The sequence below is a fragment of the Antechinus flavipes genome, chromosome 3 (genome assembly GCF_016432865.1).
Source record: "Antechinus flavipes isolate AdamAnt ecotype Samford, QLD, Australia chromosome 3, AdamAnt_v2, whole genome shotgun sequence".
NCBI lineage: Eukaryota > Metazoa > Chordata > Mammalia > Dasyuromorphia > Dasyuridae > Antechinus > Antechinus flavipes.
In genome coordinates, this window is record NC_067400.1 from 584,163,637 (window position 1) to 584,185,223 (window position 21,587).

General features: G+C 39.3%; 1 protein-coding gene across 11 annotated transcripts in view; it reads left to right on the forward strand.

Annotated features, from left to right (window-relative positions):
* EIF4G3 (eukaryotic translation initiation factor 4 gamma 3) overlaps positions 1–21,587 on the forward strand; it is a 386,518-nt gene that overhangs the window by 208,116 nt on the left and 156,815 nt on the right. For 8 of the 11 annotated variants that reach the window (XM_051988328.1, XM_051988325.1, XM_051988326.1 and 5 more), the window contains 3 exons: positions 2,536–2,568; positions 19,625–19,804; positions 20,498–20,612. In XM_051988328.1, coding sequence (XP_051844288.1) covers positions 2,536–2,568; positions 19,625–19,804; positions 20,498–20,612 — 328 coding nt within the window. Of the gene's footprint in view, positions 1–2,535; positions 2,569–18,721; positions 18,743–19,624; positions 19,805–20,497; positions 20,613–21,587 lie in introns of all 11 variants that reach the window. The other 3 variants (XM_051988323.1, XM_051988324.1, XM_051988327.1) reach the window with 2 other exon arrangements.

Below are 21,587 nucleotides of genomic sequence, written 5' to 3' on the forward strand. Positions count from 1 at the left end.
TTAAAATACTATGGTTTAGTGTGCCAAATTGACATCAACATATGTTGGCCATGCCTAGTTTGCACAAAGGGTGTGAGAGAGAGAACGAGAGAGAGAAAGAGAAAGAGAGAGAGAGAGAGAAAAAGAGAGAGAGAAACCATTAAGGGGGTGGGTGGCAGAAGCATTTTGATCCAGGTTTCACAGAAAGCTGCTTTCCTTTATATCTACTATCTTTTCCATCTAAAGAAAAAGCCAAATGAAACTAAAGTTTCAACTTTTATTATGAGCCAGCAGCGACTACAGTTTGTTCTGTTGCTTACAGCTACCCATAGGATCACAAATGTTGTCAACCAAAATAAAAGCTCAATAGCCAATGGTGACTAGTGCAAAATAGACTAGGGTACTTTCCCACTAATTTTAAAAATTTTGATTATTATTTTTATAACGTATTCTTTTTGCTCATTGAAAATACCTTTTTAATTAGAAGGTTTAAAATATATAAACTTTCAACATTGATTTTAGAGCCTTAGAAATGGGACCTTTCTGTGAACAGTGATAAGACAGGTACTATTGCTCTCAGGTTAAGTTGTTTAAAATGTGGCTTCCCCTTCCTATCCTATCACCTTCCTCACAAATATTTGGATTGGGAACAGTTGTCTTCCCTCCTTTATTAATGGCTGATGCAGATTGTATTGACCATATTGGAAGCTTATTTTTATAGCACACATATGATCTGATTTTTTTTTTCACAAATAAGATATGGAAAATCATTATAAGGCCACATATCCTTTTAAGATGAGAACTTCCTACAAGAATAATAGCTTTTGTGAGTGATCACTATTTTGAAGTAGCACACTCTTTCCATTAAAAGGGGAATTCATCCTCGGCCCCATTTAAGCACATAGATCGGAGGGGAAATTTATTAATATCCTTCTATATCTATTCAAAACATATTCAGACATTGCTTACTAGAAAGATATGTGAACTTATAGCTTATAAGGGAATTCTGCTTTGAGCTTTCCTGTGACATTAATTGTCTGACACACTAGATTTGTGCTTTGATGAAATTGGTTGGAGTCATTCTGCAGACCACTTTTCTGTCAAAAGAGGGAGCTGAATGACATCGACTCTCAGGTCCTTTCTACTTAAGACAGTTGACATTCTAGGATTCAAATGGCAACCTGGAGAAATGAGCATTTCCAGAGGTCTTGCAGATTTTTAAGGAATGTGGAATCTTTTTTATTGGGATTAGCTTCGACCTTAGATCAATTTGTGTACAATTAAGCTACGACCATTGTAGATTTGGGGTACTCAGACAAATGAAATCATGATCTTTCCTGCCTTAGGTTGGTAGAAAGGAATCAGTTTTCCTACTTTATTTTTCCATTTTACTTTTGAAGAGGGTGACTTTGTTATAAACTTGATAGTTAAGCAGTAATAGAGCAGTTTTATAGCTTCCACATCTTGTCCGGGTTTTAAAAGGAAAGTTGTTTAAAATGTGGCTTTATACATTGGGAAATGTATTGTTGCTGAGCTATATTTATGGCTAGAGAATTAAGTATTAAAATTTCCTTGCTGGAAAACATGTTTCTTGTCTCATAAGTTAGGGAAAAGTTTTCAAACATTCCTCAGGTTGACAGAAAAATTATATTTTACTCTTTTTTAGTTAGTCTCAGGGACAGCTAGTTATAAGTATGCATACAGAGTATTTGCCACTAAGCATTACTTGTGGGCTTAGATTTCACAGTATTTTGAATTGTTTGGCCCTCTTCCAGTAGTACTTTCATTCTTTCTTGTAGAAGACTGATGTTCACTAGTTGTCTGCCTGGATGTGCTTGCTGTTATGCTTAACTAGTTCATTTGATTTGTGCTTGGATGGTTATAATATTAAACATTATTTGCTCACTCCTTCCCAGCCAAACACTAGAAAGGATTTATTCATTACATGTGTGAATGGCTAAGCCTTCCTCATCTTTGGCTGTCAAGGGACTAGAACACAATTAACCTAAGAGAACCACTAAGCTTCATTCCTTTGACATGTTGTCCAGGTGTGGAGCTGGACACCTTCATGCTCCGCTCTGCCCTGGAGTGGCCTCCAAGCTTTTCTCACCTCCTCCAGCTCTGCTTGAAGTCTTGTTTGTCACACAGAGCATCCTTGCTATTTATTTGCTTGGCCCCACACCCACCCTTCCCAGCCTTCTTTTGCACTGTCTGTACTTTTACCCTGAGAAACTTCCCCCGCCCCCGTTAGCAAGTGGCTTCCCCTATTTTTCTGCAGGTTCTTAAACAAGACCCTGTTAATGGCAGTGACGTTAGCCTGTGGAACCTAGTACCTGTCTCTCACTGTCCTGCAGCAAAGCTTTGACTGTTTGTGTGTTTGTTGTTTTTTTTTTTTTTCCTTGTGGGTTTTTTGTATTTTTTTTTTTTTTTTTGTGTATGTTTTTTTTTTTTTTTTTTTTTTTTTTGGCAGATTGTGTGACATTTTGGTTTTTGTTGTGGTGTTTCTGACTCTTTGTGCCTTTCCTTTTGTGTTTGTCTTCTCCCTCCTTTTCTCAGTTTGCAGCGGGGCCTCGACCTGCCCATCATCAGGTACTGTACCCTTGCCCCTTTGATCGCAATCTTAACTAACGGGCTGGGTCTTTTTAATAGTTGCTAATTCTTAGAATGCTGCCATCCAACAGGCCCTGGAGTTTTGAGCCTGAGGCCCCCCTGCCCTACACATACCATTGCCCTTGGTCAGCTTTGGTTCAGCCTGTTTACTTGAATGTCTGCAAAGTTCGCACTTTTCATCTGCCCTTTGTTTTGAAGGAAGTTATTCAGATTTCAATTGAGGATACCTTTTAAATTTTTCAAAAATTCAGCCCTAAAAATTGTTATGGTTTAGTAGAATAAATGGCACAGGCAACATTCTAAGGGTTCTCTATTACGTGCTGATATAACACTATTAACATCTAGAGCAAAGAAGAGTGATGTTTCTAATTTCACTCAACTTTAATTACTAACTTAGATTTTATAACAAACTTAATGGTAATAATAATATTCATTTTTTGCTTAAATTAAGTTTTTAGAACATACACAATATTGATTATTTTATAATTAAACTTTTTTGACAACTCATAATTTTTGAATAAAAAAATTGTTGAATAAAAAAGTTTAAAAATGTCTTAGATTTTAACAGATCTTTTAGTACACCTTTCTTAGAAATCCTTGAATAAAAAAAATCACTTTGCATATTGTTCTTCATATATTTAAGGCACCTTTTAAAGGGTTTGGAGGGGAGATACTTTCTTTCTTATAGAGAATAGTACTCTCTCTCTCTTTCAAAATCACTTGTCCAGTAAACATTTTTGTTGAAATGTTTGTGATATACTCCCGTGTGTTTGATAACCTGGTGCACTATATATGTTATTTGTTAGTCATTATTATAGGGAGAATAGGTTGACTTAATGGAAGAATTTCATACTTTAAATTTTAAAGCAATGTGAATTAAAATGTCCCTATACTTCTGAAGAAAATGAAAACTGTGTATAACCTATGTGTGGAGGTAGGAAAGGTAAATTGGCACCAGTTTGCTCTGGGCTATCAATTAAAAACAAGAGGGCCAAATGGAATCTGCAGTGGTTGTTGGTGTCCTACTAAGTGACAGCATCTGAACTTAGAGCCAAGAAACTACTTTGGAATTCTGATTCCTTGGGAAGGGTGGCTAGATGGCACGATAGATGGAGCACAAGGTTTGGAATCAGGAAAGCGCCTCTTCCTGAGTTCAAGTTTGATATCAGACACTTCCTAGCTGGGTAGACAAGTCACTCAATCCTGTTTGCCTCAGTTTCCTCATCTGTAAAATGAGATGGAGAAGGAAATGGCAAACTACACCATCTTGGCCAAGAAAACGCCCAATGGGGTCCCAATACAACTGAAAAATGACCAACAAAAACTTTTATGAGCTTTGCGTCTGTAAGCCAGATGTTTAACTTTTCTCTTCCTGTTTTCTCATATGTAAAATAGGAATGACACTACCTGTGCTTTCTTCCTCACAGGATTGTTATGGGGATTAAACTAGAAAAAGTATGAAAAGTGCTATCAGACATTATCATTGTTTTTCATAATAAGGAAAATAAACTTAAGAGGTATGAAAAGAAAGAAACCAGTTTTGATGATAGATAGAAAAGAAATTTAGCTAAGACTAAATAAGGCTAGCTTTGTTATATGGTTCGAACAGTGCTTTTCAGATATGAATTCACATGAGCTACACAACAGCGCTTGACAGATGCATCCTCCCCTTTGTCATGCTGGTGAGGAAGCTGAGTCTGGCTTGAGGGACTTGCCCAAACTACTAGAGCTAGTAAGGATCTGAGGCAGAAACTGAGTGTTCTGTGAGGATGCCGCCTGGCAGCCATAAGGGAGGAACCTTTGGCTTTTACTTCAGCCTCACTGCTCTTTTAGAAAAGGAGTTTACTGTTGGAGTTTTTGTTCTTTAGTCTAGGAGTGTGAGAAGTGAAAGAGCCCTTAGAGAGGGGTGCTTGCACCAAAGCAAACCAAGGCCCTCGGATGGAATGGCCCCTAGAGTAGAACCTGTGTCCTGGGACTGCATGCCCCCTGCCAAAACTGACCCATATAAAATCATTTCAGTTTATTATTGTTGGGTTTTTTTTTCATTGATGAAAAAGATGAATTCCTGGCCCTTCACTCCAAAAAGGCGGTCTTTTAATGATAAATAAAACAGTTGCATCTTCTAGCTTGTCTGCTGCCCTCCTTCCCCCTCACTGCACCGGGAGCTGCGAGATCCTGCAAGAACTTGAAGCAAGCAAGTGGGAATCCGGAGGGCTTTCCAGCTCTGGCTCGTCGTGCTCTCATGGATCGGAACCTGATCGCTTGAAAAAAATGTACCTTTACAAAGATTGGAGGCCTTCAGCGGGAAGCTTCTGCTTCATTTTGTCTGACCTTGACCTTAAAGTTGTTGGGCATTGTGGAAGGGAGGCCCTGGAAGGAGGAAACCTTGAGTCCTTGTCCCGGCTCTGTGACTTTCTGTCTCAGGCTGTTGGCATTCCCACTCCCTGACCTGGATCTATTAATGTAGTTACAATTCCTAAGGTGGGGCGGGCGGGGAGGCTCTACCCTTAAGAAGCTCACAGTCTATTTGAGGGCACAAACAAGACACAAGTAAAGGGTATATGGGGGTTGCTCTGAAAGTGGGGCTTTAGCTGGCATTTGAAGGAAGCCTGGGAAGCCAGCAGGTTGGAGGCAAGGGACAGAGTTCCAGACTTGGGGGCCAGTCAGGGAAAAATGCCCTGGGTTCCTGGAGGGAAATTAGAAGGGCTTTGAAAAGCCAGCAGAGGTGTGGTACGGTCAACTCTGCATCATGGAAAGATCAGTTTGATGGGTGAGGGAGGATCAGCTAATTCAGAGGTTCAGGCCTGAGGTGGTGAGTTCTCCCCTAGTGCAGGTGCCCTGTCCCAGGAGGGCAGTGCCAGGGATGCTAGGGAGGTCAGATCCACTGCACTTGACCTCTGATGGGATGAAAAGGAAAGAAAACGAAGAGTAAAGACTGACATTTCAGTTGTGGTTCCAGGAGGTGAACTTCCCTCTTGTGGAGAAGTTATTAAAAGGAGAATAGGGGTGGTGGTGGTGGGGAATAACAGTTTAGTTTTGCACATATTGAATTTACAATGTCTAAGATTATTTAGTGTGAGATATTCTTTCCCCATTCTTTCAGGAAAAAAATCCAGCATGATTTGATTTGCCCTCTAGACAGAAACAGTAGAGCCAAGTTTTATTAGATCTGTTAAGAACTACATTGTTTAGGTAGAATTAAAGTTGTAATTCCATGCTGTCACTGGGGTAAATCAGAACTTTTGTTACATGGGTGACACCCATGTGTGACAGGCAAAGGGAAGCTTCCCTTCTTTGTGGATTGCCGGGTATTTAGAGATCCATTTTAAAAGTAAAAACCATTTAGCACAAAACTCTGAAATTGAGCAGCTAATGGCAGTGAGGTGCCTTAGCTCGTTGACCGCTGAGATGGAAGGAGGGCTATTTAAATGTGTTCTTTTCCCTGGATTCTCTCACTTCATAGAGAGCTGCTCTGGGGTATTTCAAAATTCCTGCTTCCTTTCCCCCCACTGAAATAGCCAGTGGAATAAACAGAAGATGAAGTCAAAAGGAACTCATCAAGAGTTGAGTGGGAGTGTGCAGCCATAATTAGGCAAACCCCAAAAGGTCCTGGCACGCAGAGAAGGAGACGTCTTTACACAGACCGCACTCCTTCCCTCTCTCCCCTCTCCAACTTCTGCCAAGGGGTAGAAACTCTGCTGCTGCCATGTCATTATCTTAGGACCTTCTAGGCTGGTGGTACTGAAGCAGTGGTTTTGCAACTGCTCCCATGCCCATGCGTCTCTTTTTCTGCTGATTTAGAATATTGATGTCAAGGAATGGCTTTGCCAGGGCAAAGTGTAACAATTCCTAATACCTTTATAGATACTTTTATATTTCATACACTTTGGCTATCATTGTTTAAAAAGAAAAACAAACAAGCCAATTTTCAATTATATTTTTATGACTAAACTTCAGTATGGTTTACGTTAAAAAAATTTATTTCAAGTTGGTTTTAATATCATTGTGGTACTTAGAAAATGTTAATTGATGATATTATGTTTTAAAAAACATAATAATGGATAAAATTTCTAAGCGTTTTTTTTTTTAATCTCACGTTCATTAAAGGCTATTTACTGTAACAGGAAACCTAGATTTACTGTTTAGAATGAAATGAAGTAAAAGCTAATAATGAGACTTAACATAAGGGTTGTGCTATTATAAAGCTACTTTTGTTGAATATCTCTGTTACTGGCTAGGGTGGTTCTTGAATGTTAAAGTCTGTGTAAGTCAAGGATTCAACATCCTAATGCTTCCTGAATATTTTCTCTGAGCTGGAGTGCACCTCAGTGTGTACCCTCTGATTCCTCCTACTCCACCCAGCCAATTCCTTCCATTTTCCAGGGATTCTTTAATCTGTAGTTCCTGGACCCATTTGCAATTTGAAGAAAGGGAAGTTTAAATTTTAGCCCCCTTTGAAGATGAAATAAGGATCCAGAGTACCTTTACATAGAAAATATTCTTGCCTCTGGAAGCCTATAGATAGATTTTTTTTTTTAATACCATCAGAATTAAAAACAGAAAGTTCAGAGAGTTCACCCAGAATTACACAAATGGCATCTTGGAATTTAAATTGCAGTTCACGTAGCTAATTTTATTTATGCTCAGCGCAGTTTGGTTGTGGTTTAAAGTTACTTGTGTTCCTGTCCTTCTGGATTACTCAATAAAGATCAAGTGCTAGTTATATACTTGGGCTAAGGAGACAGCTTTGTCATCATGAAGTAGATCAGAGAATTGATTTTTAAGGTTGTTCCTAGTGCAAAAACATTTTGCAACGTATTTCCCTATGTCTTAGTATTTGTTTATGCACTGTTCACAAAACTCAGTGGCACAGTTCCTTTAGTCAGCTCCATAAACGAAAAGATCATTAGCCAAAGCCAGAAAGTATTTGCTGGGGAGGAGCAAATCGATTTCTCTTGGGGCATGTGTTGAAATTGGGCGTTATTTTTCTGTTGTAGTTTTATTTGGCTGTGGTAAAGATATTCCCAAAGGTCTAGACGTAGGTTGTGTTTGTCATGTGCCGATTTCACTAGTGACAGCTAGGAGTGTGGAAGAGATCACTTAACATAGAAGCCAGTGCTTGCTTCAGCTCTAGTTCTGTACAGAGCTAGTGATGGGACCACCCACAGAAAAGTCCCTTCTCCTCAGCACCTGATTTTCTTCATTTGTAGGGGGAAGTTGGTTTTAGCAGATCTTTAAGGCCCCTTCCAGGGGGACTGCCTCACAAGTTAGAATCTTAAAGCACTGGAAGGGAGTGTAGAGCCCATCTAGCCCAATTGATAATCGCTCAGATGCACAAGTGATCCTTAGTCCTTTGCTTGGAGTGATCATGAGTGAGTTGTGGGAGGAGGGTGCAGCAGACTTTGCCATTCTACTTTTCTGTTGTTCTATGTGTTAGGAAAGTTTTCCTTATATTCACCTTAAAATTTTTGCTTTACAATTTGTACCTATTGCTTCTAGTTCTGCTCTCTGGAACTGTGCAGATAAAGTCTAATCTGTCTTCCAAACAGCAGCCCTTAACAGGCTTGAAATCTACTAGCTCCCACTTCTTTCTTTCTAAATATTCTTCTTTAGTTCTGTCAAATTTGGCCTTTTACCACACTGGTTTCCCTTCTCTGAATGTTCTTGTCTGTGTGTTTGCTCGTTTGTTTGTTTTGAAGAGATATTTTAAAGGCACCCTACATTGAGGAAATCTAAGAACTCATATCCGTTAGGGGATTGACTTCAAGATTAGGTAGCATTGGAAAAAGGCAGCTCCAGTGAAAATGACACCACCATATAATATATGAAAAAGTGGTGGAATCAGTGCTCCACTCTGTGTCCAAATCTACTTTTTGGTGTGGGCCTGCGCTCTGATCCAGTTGGTAGTGGCGATCTCTGGGGCTGTGGACTTAACAGATGTAAAGAAAACTAAACTACGTCTAGTCCAACCTCTTTCTTTTACAGATGAGGAAATGGGGGCTTCTAGTGGTGAAAGGACATGTCCTGACTCCTAAATCAGAGAGTTGGCAAAAGCTGAACCAGGACTGGCTGAAGCTCTTGCCAAGGACCTCCAATCAGAGATGTATAAAGGGAGCCCAGGGTGAGGTTGGGGGCGGGGGGAGTCCCCTTCCAGGTCTTGAGCCTGAGTCAGATCAGAGCTCTTTTCATGGTGGTGAGGCGCCGCTCACCTAACCTGCACTGCCTTAGCATCGGGGGCGGGTTAGGAGTGCTTTCTCGTCACGCCTCCATCCTAAGAACACTCACCTTCCTGAGGTGCTGGAAGGTGCACAAAGAACAAGCTTGTGAAACCACTCTAAAGCTTGGTGCTGCCATTTGAAGGAGAAGGACAGCAAGATTGGGGAAACAAAGCACTCCATCCAGGGCTGCATGGTATCCAGCTTACAAATCGACTAGGGGTCTTCCAACTGCAAGAGCACTTTGTACCCCCTGGTATTTGAAAATACTTCTTGTTTCCAGTGCTGTGATGGGCAGTAAGCAATCCACTATTACCAAATTCTTCTTTTAAAACTGTTTGAGAGATTGAAGCTGTGATTTCATTTTAAAGAACTCATTCCATGATGAAGAGGTGAGATGTGAATCCTGGGGTCCTTCTGGCTTTGTAGCTGGCTTTCTGCCAGTTATATAGCACAGGACCTCTGCTAAGTGGAGATAACCACACTTAGCATACCTGTCTCCCCAGGTTCTCATGTAGAAAGTGTTCTGCAGACCATGAGGGGAAGGGAAAGGAAAGCCCCAGGAGTCCTGGGCTCTGTGTCTGTGCTTGGCCTGGGGCTTGCCATTGGGCAGAGGCTGGGGATACCCGCAGCATTCCAGCAGGATCCACCGGCGGGTGGTGGTGCAGATGGTGCCTTCAGTCAGGCAGCTTGCTTCGCCCAGAGGACAGGATACAGGCACAGGGCGATGAGAAGGAAGAAAGTGGAATCAAGGAAGTCTTCCTAGAAGAAGGGGAACATGAGCTTACCTGGCCAAGGGGTGGGGATTCTCCAGGTCAGAGCCCACGGACTATGGACCTCCTGCAATGGGAAGTAAGACAGAGGCTGACGCCAGACTGTGAAGAGCTTGTGTTTCCTTTTAGAGACACTATTGAGCACTCCAGGATGCTTAAGCAGAGAGTGGCCTGGTCAGACATGCTTGGACAGCTGTCTGGAAGATATCAAAGACTTGAGAAATGAGAAGATGAGATCCAAGGAAGATGGACACTAAGGGACTTTCTGCTTGTCTCAGTTAATCTCCATTCAAAATCTGATATATAGAATTTGTTTATTTCATTTGTAGTATTTCTTTCAAATGCCCCTTCCAAAAATCCTTCCAGAAAACTCAGAAATACATGGGCTATCTGGTGTGATTCTTTGCCACTATTTGGATTTCATTATTTCCGGAAAAAACTTAATTATTTTGTACTCACCAAGCATTAGTTCTTGCCATATAATCACAATGAATTGTGCTAAATGGTAAAGAGAGATTCACTCAGACTTTCACAGATGGCTTCTGTTTTGAGAATCTTATGATAAGTGCAAGGGGCAAATGCAAAAATAATTAAAACCAAGTCTGTGTCTTCTAAGAGTTTATATGAGGTAGATAACATATTCATACAGAGAACATTCCAATTTTTATTATATCTGATGACCAAAGAAAGACATGTTTAAAATTCAGTGACATCCATGAGAGAAACACCCATTCTTCTTCGGACTGGGAAATGTTTGAAAAAGCTTCATGGAAGAGATGGCAGCTGAGTTGGAAATTGATGGATGAAAAAAATGCGTATACTTGTAGATAGAGTTTGTTTTTGCAGATATTTAGGGCATCTATCCTATGAGGATGGCAGATAGAGGGCTGACTTTGGAGTCAAAAAGATCAAGTACCATCCTCTTTCCCTTGGCTCTTAACCCTTCAGTATCCCAGACACCTCTTAAGACTTCAAAACAGTTGCAGACTTCTTATTGGGTGTTTCTTACACCAATCAAATTGTAAGACTGGGAAAAAAGGGAAAAAATACTAGCTTATTTTTTTTTCATTGTAGAAGAAATGTATTCAGAGATTTTTTCTAAGCACTTAATGGTGATTTGTTATGAAAAAGATTTCACTGAAAAGTTGTATTTGGCTTCCCATCTGTGTGACCATAAATGGGTAAGGCATTTAATCTTTAATTTCTCTGAGCCTTAATTTCCCCATCTACAAAATACTAGAGTAAGCTTGATCATTCTTAAAGTGCTAGATGATTTTTTTTTAAAATATCATTCAGCCTCCTCATTTTATGGAAGAGAAATCCATATCTCCTGACTTATATTTTTTAAACCTGTTTTGACCTTATTGATCACTTTGTCAAATTAGTCAGCCAACAATGAATTTTTTTAAAGAAATAATGGAGACCTAACGCTCCAAATAAGCCTATGACAGATACTAAGAACAAGGAAAAACAAATTAGGAGAAGGGCAATTAGCTGGATCAGAGATAGAAGAGAATGAACAAAGGGAGAAGTCACTGTTTATGAGGGGGTGGATAGGATGGATGATGGTAATGGAGAACAGGCAAAAATGAAGAACAGGTATATTTTCCACTTGTTTTCTCTTATTTCTGCCAAGGAGAGAATAATCTATCGACCAAGAAAGAGAGATACAGTTAGGGTTAGATTTCTGCATAACCAAAAAGAGAGCTAGAGCTATGAATGGTAGTTCACGTCATTAGAACTAGAAACTCCTTTCAGGGTCTTGAATGAGATGTAGTAGTAAAACTGCTGTTGGTCATTGCAAATTTTGGGAGAATTGTCACATGATTGGACATGATAAATTTTGTCCTAATGTTCAAAAATGGGAAGGAAGGAAGTGTTCTACAAAGTGTAGACCAGTGATCTCAACTTTATTGTTGCATTATTGTTAAAGAGATGAATTGAGAGTTTCTAAACAAAAGTTGGAAAAAGAAGCGTGCTCTCAATATGTATGGGTCAGTGGAGAACAAAGCATGACACCCTTCTTTCTAAATCAGAAAACTAAAGATCCAGGAGTATATCTGGATTAAAGCAAGGTGTTTTACAAACATTTTCTCCATATGCTTGTAGACAACACAGATTGAGGCTGGATTATATGGTATATTTAGACAGATTCAGGAATTTTTTTTAACTTGCCCTAGTAATGATACGATGATCAATGGATTGTTCCCAAACAGTAATTACATCTTTAATGTAGAGATTTACTGCCTTTTCATTGGCTCCCTGTTGTTTAACATTTCAATCAGTGACTTGGATGACATGTCATTTAACTAACTGACACAAAGTTAGGTGGGTTATTACCATAGATCACCAAATTGGGAGCAAAAAAAAAAAGTGGTGCTAGAGTAAAATAGGCCAAACCTAAAAAATTTAATAACTCTACATATGTACAATTCATTTTAAAAGCCCAAGCTGGGATACGGAAAAGTATGGCTTAGTCTGCAGTTTTATGTTAGAATGCCCTGGGGAATTAAGTAGAGCATAAGCATAAGTAAGATAATTGCCAAGAAAAAATATTGGAAATTTTAGACTGTGTTTATAGATTTGTAGTATCCAGAATGAAAGGTGCTCAGGTTCCTCCAGAGTCTTGTAGAAAAAGATGTAGAAGAAGGAGGAGGAAGAGAAGTGCCTGCCTTCTGGTGATTCTTTGCTAGTTAACTCTATATCTAGCTTGCTTTGTATTTATTTGTTTGCATGTTGCTCACCCATAGATTGCAAGCGCCTGTCTTTTGCCTCTTTTTGTGTCCAATGTACTTTAAGCACAGTTCCTGGCATAGTAAGTGCTTAATAAATCCTGATTGATTGATTGATTGATTGATAGTAGCTGGAGGAGAAGTAGGCAGGACTGGTTGAGGAAAGGGCTTCTGAAATCTTGAAGGAAGCCTGGAAAAGCAGAGATGAGGAGGGAGAACCCCATCGTTGCAGGGACCCGAGAGGTGAGGTGCATGAATAGGCCAGATTGTAAGGCCCTTGACTTCCATACAGAGAGGATTTTATATTTGATCCTCGAAGGAATAAAGGGCCACGAAGGCAGTCTCTAGCCATCCTGATCTATGGCCCCCGGACCCAGATGGCTCTGGAGGGGAAAGGGAGGCAGGTGACGTTGCACAGCCCTCTCCCTCAAATCCAATTCACTTGCAGGTCGTGGCATCTTCTCCCTGATGTCAGGGTCCTCTTCAAGAGTGAAGGACAAACAACCATCCTTATACCCTCTCTTGGACAGAATGTTTCTGGAATACAGATGCATTCAATGGTGGGTGCCATGGATTAGGCAAGCCATTGATGAATATATATGCAGAGGATGTTCAATGAGATAGGGAGATTATTGGAACTGATGTTATGATAATTGGTTATGTTTATCTGAGAGCAAAGAAGATTTGGGGGATAATTTGTTCCCCAAAATGATTGTGTGTCTTTGTTAGAGCAGTTGGTAAAAATAAGAGAGATTCTAGGCCTAAATATAACTGCCTAAAAATGTCTATAATTCTGTTTTGTAGTTTCTAATAAGATATTGTGTCTTAAGTTTAAATTCACAGGAGTTGCTAGAGTAGAGGACATGGAATGCTGGGTTTGGAATTAGTATATACAGGAGACTATTTAGATTTTAGCATTTCCTGGATTTAATGTGCTTTTGCGGAGTGGGTCCCTTAACTTCTCTCAACTTCAGTGCTCTCATATTTAGATAGCAATGCTAATTAGTGGGGATATTCTGAGGATCAGAGGAGATCATATATGGAAAACACTTGGTCAGGGAGAGTGGGCTAATCAGGGGAACACAGAATTGCTAATGCTTCAAACTCCGCTAGGTGGCTCAATGAACTGAGCACTGGGCTCATTAACTGTGGCCTGGGCAGGTCACTGTTTGCCATAATCCACTGGAGAAGGAAATGGCAAACCACATCAGGATCTTTGCCAAGAAAACCCCATGAACCATATTGCCGTGCAGTGGCCCATGGAATCATGAAGAGTCGGACATAGCTCAGCAATAACAACTCATTCCTGCTTTAGTTTCCTGATATTTAGAAGGAAACTTAGGGGATCCAGGAAGAATGGGGCTCTTTTAGGTGGTCTAATCCCTGTCCAAAAACAGAGCTGTCACCTATTGTTTACTAATGGACTCTTGCTGAATTTTGATGGGCAGTAGTGTATGATGGAAAGTGCCCAAGGCTTGTAGCCAGCTTTACCTTCCCCCTTGACACTTAATACTTTAGTTTAGTTTTTCAAGCAGTCTCAACCTTCAGAATTCAGCTTCTTCATCTTTCCATAATGGCTGAATACCTGTTAACATTTTATTCTGGTTTGTTTTGAAAAGGCAGTTAATGACTTCTCAGGTTCTCACATCATTTAGAGATAACTCGTAATCAGTGGAACGAGGCCTTTGTTGTAGTCCAGATTCTTCATCTGTACCTCATCAAAATTACCAACTCACCTTTTTGGAAGGCAGCTCTACATGTGGAACTTATTTATGTGTTGCTAAGGAAAAAAGAATCTGTTCTTCTTGCTTGTAAATTTCAAGGAGGGTTAAGTATATGAAGAATTCTGGACTTAGCAAAGTTGGGTCAGGCTTTCGCTTTAATGCATAAAGCTCACATGAATTGTCCTAGTGATTTTTTCCACTTTTGTGTCAGTATAGTCAGGATGATTCCCCTCTTTGTCTCTCCTCTTCTTTTTCTCTTTCTCTCTCTCCCCTCCCCCAATATAATTTCATTTTGCAAAAGGAGCTTATTTAATTTTTCATTACATTCTTACACGATAAGAAATTTTTCATGTTATAGATAATGAAAAATAGACAGGAAGCATTGTCTACTTATCTGTTTAGTTCTGAGCCTGAATAAATTCTTATAGAGTCTATATTGCCAGTCTCTTTCCTGGTTGGGTTACTTTACCTATCTCACTTATGTCAGGTGACTCCAGCTAATTTCTGAGGACTTCTTCATGAGCTGCATCATTTAAAATAAGACCCATGAAATAGCCTATGATTGCCATGATCGAATAGCTGTGCAGAATTCAGCTGAGAGAAAGGATCCAACAAAAGAGTGAAGATGGAGAATAGAGCCATGGGAGCCCCCCTTAAGAGCTCACCTGAGGCCGTCAACAGCAGTCAGTTGAGAGGGGTACATTGCCCCTCTGATCCCTGAAATCCTCTTGAATATTCCAAATAGAGATTTGGATTATTTAGACCAAAATAGAACTTTCTTCATATTTAGGAAGAAATATAAGGACAGTATTCTCTTCTTGTTCTTTGCAGTTTATTCAGTAATGTACATTATTATTCCTTGTATGTTACATATTAAGGTGTCTGCTGATTCATAAGATTTTTGATTTAAAGGAAAAGAATTGTTCCTAATTAGTGATTGCTTTTTATTGTGTGATACTAGTAAGAATTTGAGCAAAAGGAGGGAATTGTGGCGGGGAGGATATTCTGCCAAGTGGAATTAAATCTCCCATATTTCTCTAAGGATAGTAGTCTTTAAGACAGTAACAAATTTAGCTTCCTAAAAGGGAAACAGAATTGTGACCATGGAATAAATGAGACTTTAGTTTTACTGAATGGTGCATTTGAATGTTAAGCCCTAATGCCCTTCGCCCTATTTATTTGGCTAGCACCCCCCATTTACTAGAAATCAAATCAGAATTTTGGCATGAGAGCTGTTAGGCAAAATCTTTTCTTTCTTTTATATCAGAGGTTCTTTACCTGAGGTTTGGCCACTTAAGGAAAATTGATGACTATTTAAAATAGTTGGTTTCCTTTATAATTATCTACTTTTTGTTTTGTGCATGTATACATCTGATTCTGATGCAGGCTTCACCAGATGTCTGAGGAGTGCAGAATAATATGCAAAATCCCTTACTTGGGATTGCTGAGAATTTCTCTCACATGTTTATTACCAACCTTGAAGTTGGATTTGGAAGTTCTGATTTCTGATCATAGTACATTTTATATTTCAGCTCTCAAAGTTATTACCATAATATCCTAAATAGAAAAGAAAATTCACTATTTCCCTTTCAGACCTATTAAAGGAAATATTCTTGTACAGCAATATCTTGAAACCCACTTAAAGTGCAGGAAACCCTAATGGTTTAGTAGGATGAACAGGGAACTGAAGTCCCTGTTTCATCATTGACTAGTGTTACTATGGGTTAATAGCTTCCCACCTACCTATATTAATGAAGGTTTTGAACTGGATGAATTCTAAGGAAGTATCTTAGGCTCTGACTTTGTGGTTCTTTGAGAGGTCTGCTTTAGAATCCCAGTAGATTCAGTGACTATCAAAAACAATGCATGTGGAGGAAACTTTCAGAAGAGCTCAAGGCTTCCTTATATAATTATTGCCATAATATTGGGAAAGCAGATCCAGAGAATTAGGGGAAAACCTTTTCAATAATGAAGCTGGGATTTTTCTCTTCTGTACTTAATATGTGGATGGATATTGATCTTTTGTTTTCCCAAGGCAATTCAAATGGCAGTGAGAACCCCCATGGACTGTGTGGATAAGTGATTGCATGTAAACCACCATAGGATGTTCTTTCTTTATACTTGGTTTGTTTAATGAATGGGTGTTAAATGCCTCATAAGGTGGTAGAGCTGCCAGTTACCCTAGAGGTCAGCTCATTTCTTGTGTGGGTATCCCAGGTGCTCTGAGCCCTTTCTGCTAGGTCTCTTTATGCTTGCTTTGTGTAGTCCCTTATTTCAAAATTAAACATTCTTAGCCATTAGAACCCTTTCTGAATAGACTGGACTGCCTTAGGAGGTAGGAGTTTCCCCCTGACCATAGGCCTTGGCCTTTTAGGATTCGAAATTGGAAGTGGAAGGCCCTCAGAGTCATCTAAACCAGAGCTGCTTAAACTTTTTCCATTCCCAACCTCTTTTTGCTAGAGAAATTTTTACCTCAGGTATATAGGTCTATAAAATAGATATAGAAATCAAATGTTTATTGATAATAAATTTAAAAATTCTCAACTCCTTCATTCATTTATGAGACTGAAACCCACATATGGATGGAGTTGAAACCTATAGTTTCAGAACCTGAGTTCTAGTCCAACTTTTCCCCCCTCAATACCCCCCATTTTTTTTTAAATAAATGAGGAAAGGAGGGCCCTGAGGAGTTAAATGTTACCTGTTCCATGTTACCAAAGTAGTGATGAATGCCAACATCAAGTTCTCTGATCCAGTCCTTTCTTCACTTGGCTGAGCTGCCTTCTGTTCAGCTCAGTCCTAAACCTGGTTGGGCTATTGAGACTCCTTTAAGGAAGAGGCAGAGGGCTTGGATCTGTTCTTTTCTTTGAAGTTCCTATTACCGATGTAGGGCAGAATTTCTCTTTGACCAACAGCTTTGGAGTGTCTTAAGGGCCTTCAAGTAGAGGCGCTTGCTGAGAGGCCCTAGTCAATGTATGTCAGAGGCAGGGCTTGAAGCCTGGCTTCCTGGCTCTGAGGCTGCTCTGCAAAGTCTTCTGTGCACCTATAGGGAACCTAAAATGGCCTAGAAATTGTGGGCCTGCTGCGGCTGCAGCAGTTCTAGAGGGCAGTGCCTTCTCAGCCCAGAGGCATTAGATTAGGTGCACTGGCGGGTCACTTCTAATGCTGATTTTTGTGACAGAACATTGCCAGGTTAGTCATGAAGTGAAAATAACATTTATGTCCTGCTCATATTATAAGCCATTTGAGCTAACCCTGGCAGACATGAAATTCTTGGAGGTCTAGTGCTAGATCTTCAGCTAACCTAGTTCTAAAACCTTAGGTAAGTACTGTTCCCTCTCTAGGTCTCGGTGTCTTCATCTGTAAAAATGAGGGGTTTGGATTAGATCCCTAAGATCCTTTTCCAGTTCTGACCTACTGTGATTCCCAAAAGGAGAAAATAAAAACTGCAGAGTATCCACTTCTCAGTAACTTTAAGGATAGTCATCCATCTACTCTGTGAAATGTATTGATAACAGAGTATCCTGCGACACTCATCCCTATAAAGTTCCTGGGCTTCTTGAGAAATTAAAGGGGCAAAAGAAAGAAGGCCCAGGTAGAAAAGTCAGATTTTGGCTTAATCACAGGCATGATCCTGACGAGAGTAGTTGTGCAAGCTCAGGCTGCACTTGTGACAAGCCCCCATTTTCTGCCTTTTCCACATTGACACTCCACCTCCCATGTTTCCGTGTCACCCCCACATCAGCTTTTTATGCTTTCCTTCTACTGTATCACACCTCCTAATCCCATTTCCCCCTGGCTACCCACCCGTTACTGTTGTTTTCCTCTCATTCACATCCATGGGGCCGCCTCTGCCCGACTATCCTTTGCTGTATTAAGCTAGGGTTCGGTGTTGAGGCCTAATGGTGATGTACTTGGGGCACTGGACCCTATCTCACCCCTTGGCTGTTCTTATTATGTTTTCTGGCCCTGGGATTAAAAGTCTTCCTCCTGGCCAGTTTTTGGTACCTTAAGACTTAGAACTGAGGCAGAATCCAGTGTCCAAGCTAATCATTTCCTTCCTTTGGACTAGTGTGCACCATGCTGGCCAAGAATGCTCGAAATAGATTTAAGACTTAAAATTTTAAACTATGCTTCTAGCCCTAAAGACACTTATATGATGATTCTCAGCCATTCTTGGTGGCAAAAAGAAAGTAACAGTTAGGTAAGAAGACTAATATATTTTGAGATCCCTTTGTAGAGAACATCCTTAATTAATATCCTCTCATTTTCATAATGGAGCGTGGAGCCCAGAGAAGCCAAAAATAACAAATCCACAATTGTACCATTGGTGTTAAATGGAACCACGTACAAAGAGAAGACCTGACTCTGTTCCTACCACCAAGTGGTCATTTCCTTGTAAGCAAAGCACTTTATGTGCCGTTAGACAATTTGTGGCTGTCATCAAATGCTACTGCCACTGTTTTCTTCTTAGTGGATTATAGGTTTGCCCTTCAGTTCTGAGCTTCTAATAATACCTAATTGGAGAATTGTGAGTCCAAACTTTTCTAAGTTTCTGTTGTTAGAAAAATATACTGATAATATTTCTCTTGAGCTGCATGCTTTGTCCTGCCCCTTCCTACTGATCTGTAAGCTGTTGCATTGGCTTTCTTTCTGTTTCCTGCTGCTATCTTGCTTCCTAATTGAAGGGAGGATTCAGACCTATCCAGGTAACAAATTACTGGTTCTGCATGGCCTAGTTATTCCTCTGCCACCATATTACTGATATTATTTGTCCATTATTCCTTTTTCTATTGAATCAATATATCCATGTGGAGAATTTATTTTTTGGTCTTTCAAGGCCATTGAGCCTAATGTGAGAACAATGAATGACTTTGGTTATGGTTGCTTGCTTCTGATGCTGTTTTAGATTTCAACACTTATTGCACTAGGTTATCTTATTGCCAGATCTGTTTGTTTTCTCCACTTGTATGGCAAACTTATTCAAGTAGATATACAGGAGAGATTTGTTTAGTTCAGAATGGGGTTGTCATCTTCTCGAAAATTGAAGCCCATTTCAATCGGCTAACTGAAGTTTGAAAATAATTGGGAATTCTGAGGCCACTTTAATCCTGACTATAAACTTGCATTTAAATATGTAGATTGAAATAATGATTTCAGGATCCTGTATGAGTCTTGAACAGACAGTGGCCTGTTTTAAACACTATGCAACTTGTTTGGTATGTGGTATCTATAGACTGCCTAAAAAAACCCAAGACTTTTACAACAGAATATAATCTACAAAAGGCATTTTCAACTAATTGTTGTTTGTTAAATGTGCTTTTTCAGAGTTGAAATTGTGATGTGTGGTTTAGGCTTTAAAATATTGAGATAATTATACAATTTTCAGACATGTGACAACCCAAACTGAAAATATAACCTATTATAGAATATCAATTTTGCTTTAATCTAGTTATTCAGTTCTAGTTTATTTTCATTTATATTGTGTTTAGATTTCAAGTTGATGAGAAAAATTTGAAAAGATTCCGGCAAACAGTTAACTTGATCCTCTTTGCCGAAGAAAATAAATCTTTCTCTTTCCCCCTCCTCAGTTTTTTCAGAGGCCTCAAATACAGCCTCCTAGAGCTACCATCCAGAACAGCAGCCCTTCCATCCGTCCCGGTGCCCAAACACCAACTGCAGTGTATCAAACCAATCAACACATCATGATGGTTAACCATCTGCCAATGCCGTATCCAATGCCCCAGGGCCCTCAGTACTGTATACCACAGGTAATGTATTCCCTAGGTACATGGGACCCAGAAAAATATCTGCAGTAAACTCAAAAGTTACTACCAGGTCAGCAGGGAGGGGAAGCAGTGGGATTCCTCTTTGAGATGGGAACTATTTTTTGTCATTTTCTTTAGGTAAAGAGATAGTTTTGACTTCTTATATCACAGATGCAGAGGGGGATAGAAAATTCAATGCAATTCAACAAACATTTTTTTAATGCTTTCTTTGTGTAAAGCCCATGTTAGGCCTTCCTATCAAAGGTATCATGGGTGGGCTAAGAGAGAGAAAGAACAAAAATCTACTCTCTCAAGTAGTTTACAATCTAATTAGAGGAGGGGGGAGAAATTTCTTTTTGACCATGAGAAAATAATTCTACACCCTTCTCATACCATCCCCAAACCAGCTAAGTGAAGGTTCCTTGAAGGCTGCTGCCAGTCTCAAATTAAGATAGTCTTGTTAGCTCTTTATCTACTTGAGCACTGCTTTGTTCTGTTTTTTCCTAAAAACATCCCACTCAGATCTTTCTCTCACTGAATCTTCAGTGGTCAATAATAATTTTGAATGTATTTAAATAGGATTGCTTTATCTCATTAAAATGAATCTCTTTGGAACTTACTTGTTAAGACCTTAAGTTCACCATTCCATGTTGTATACCAATTATTTTTAAAGCATCTACAATTTCTCTTTCCTAGTACCGGCATAGTGGCCCTCCTTATGTTGGGCCTCCTCAACAGTATCCTGTCCAGCCTCCGGGGCCTGGCCCCTTTTATCCTGGACCAGGGCCTGGGGAATTCCCCAATGCCTATGGTAAGTAGGAAAAGTCAAGTCATTTTTGCCAGATGTGTTGTTTTTATTGAGTGGGGCTGGGAAGTTCCCAAGATTTTTTCAGGGAAATAACATAGAAAGATCCTAAAGATTTGGATTTATGTTCTGCTGGTTAATGGCCTTGTTTTTGGGCAAATCACTTTCTGCTCCATCAACAGCAAGTGGTGGCTATGAAGATCACATAAAATAAATGTATTTAAATTTTATATTAGGAATGTACCACATTATTATGAAGAAACACTGCGAGAAAATACAGCCTTGGCAAGGAACCTTACGACAGAAAAAAGCCTAAATTTTGGGTCAGAAGACTTGTCTTTGAATCTTGCATTGCCATTTGTGAGTTGCATCACCCTTGGCTCAGTGAGAATTTTACATTTCTGACCTTCAGTTCTCATATCTAGAATAAATAAGTAAGTTGGGCTAGATGCTCTTGTAAGACCATTCAGATGTGAGTTCTGTGATTATCTGCTAACACACAGACCTGAATATTACATGTTTGGGGATTTAGTTCCTGCTTTGTAGAGAATATTTCCAACCCTCAATTGCCTCATCTGTAAAATGGGATCTGGGTTCATTTTATCTATATTACAAGTTGTAATGGGGATAAAGTTATAATATTATTAATCCTATTTTATTCTTTAATAATTATTATTATATTAAATTGAGTAAATATAAAATAAAATATTTTCCTTATAAATATTTAATATAAGTTATTAAAAAATTAAGTAAAATAACATTAGATAGCAAAGTGTCTTGAAAAGTTAGAAATACCACATATAGTTATTGTGCAAAGTTCTCATAAGTATCAAATTTATATTTGATTTGTAAGTAGATGTTAAGCTCTTCAGTAATTGAAATTCACTTTTAATTTAATAAAATCTTACTCTTAAATCAAACAGCATTACTGTGTGTATTGGTAAATCTAAAAATGATTAACAGGGAAGGAAAGGGTTTACT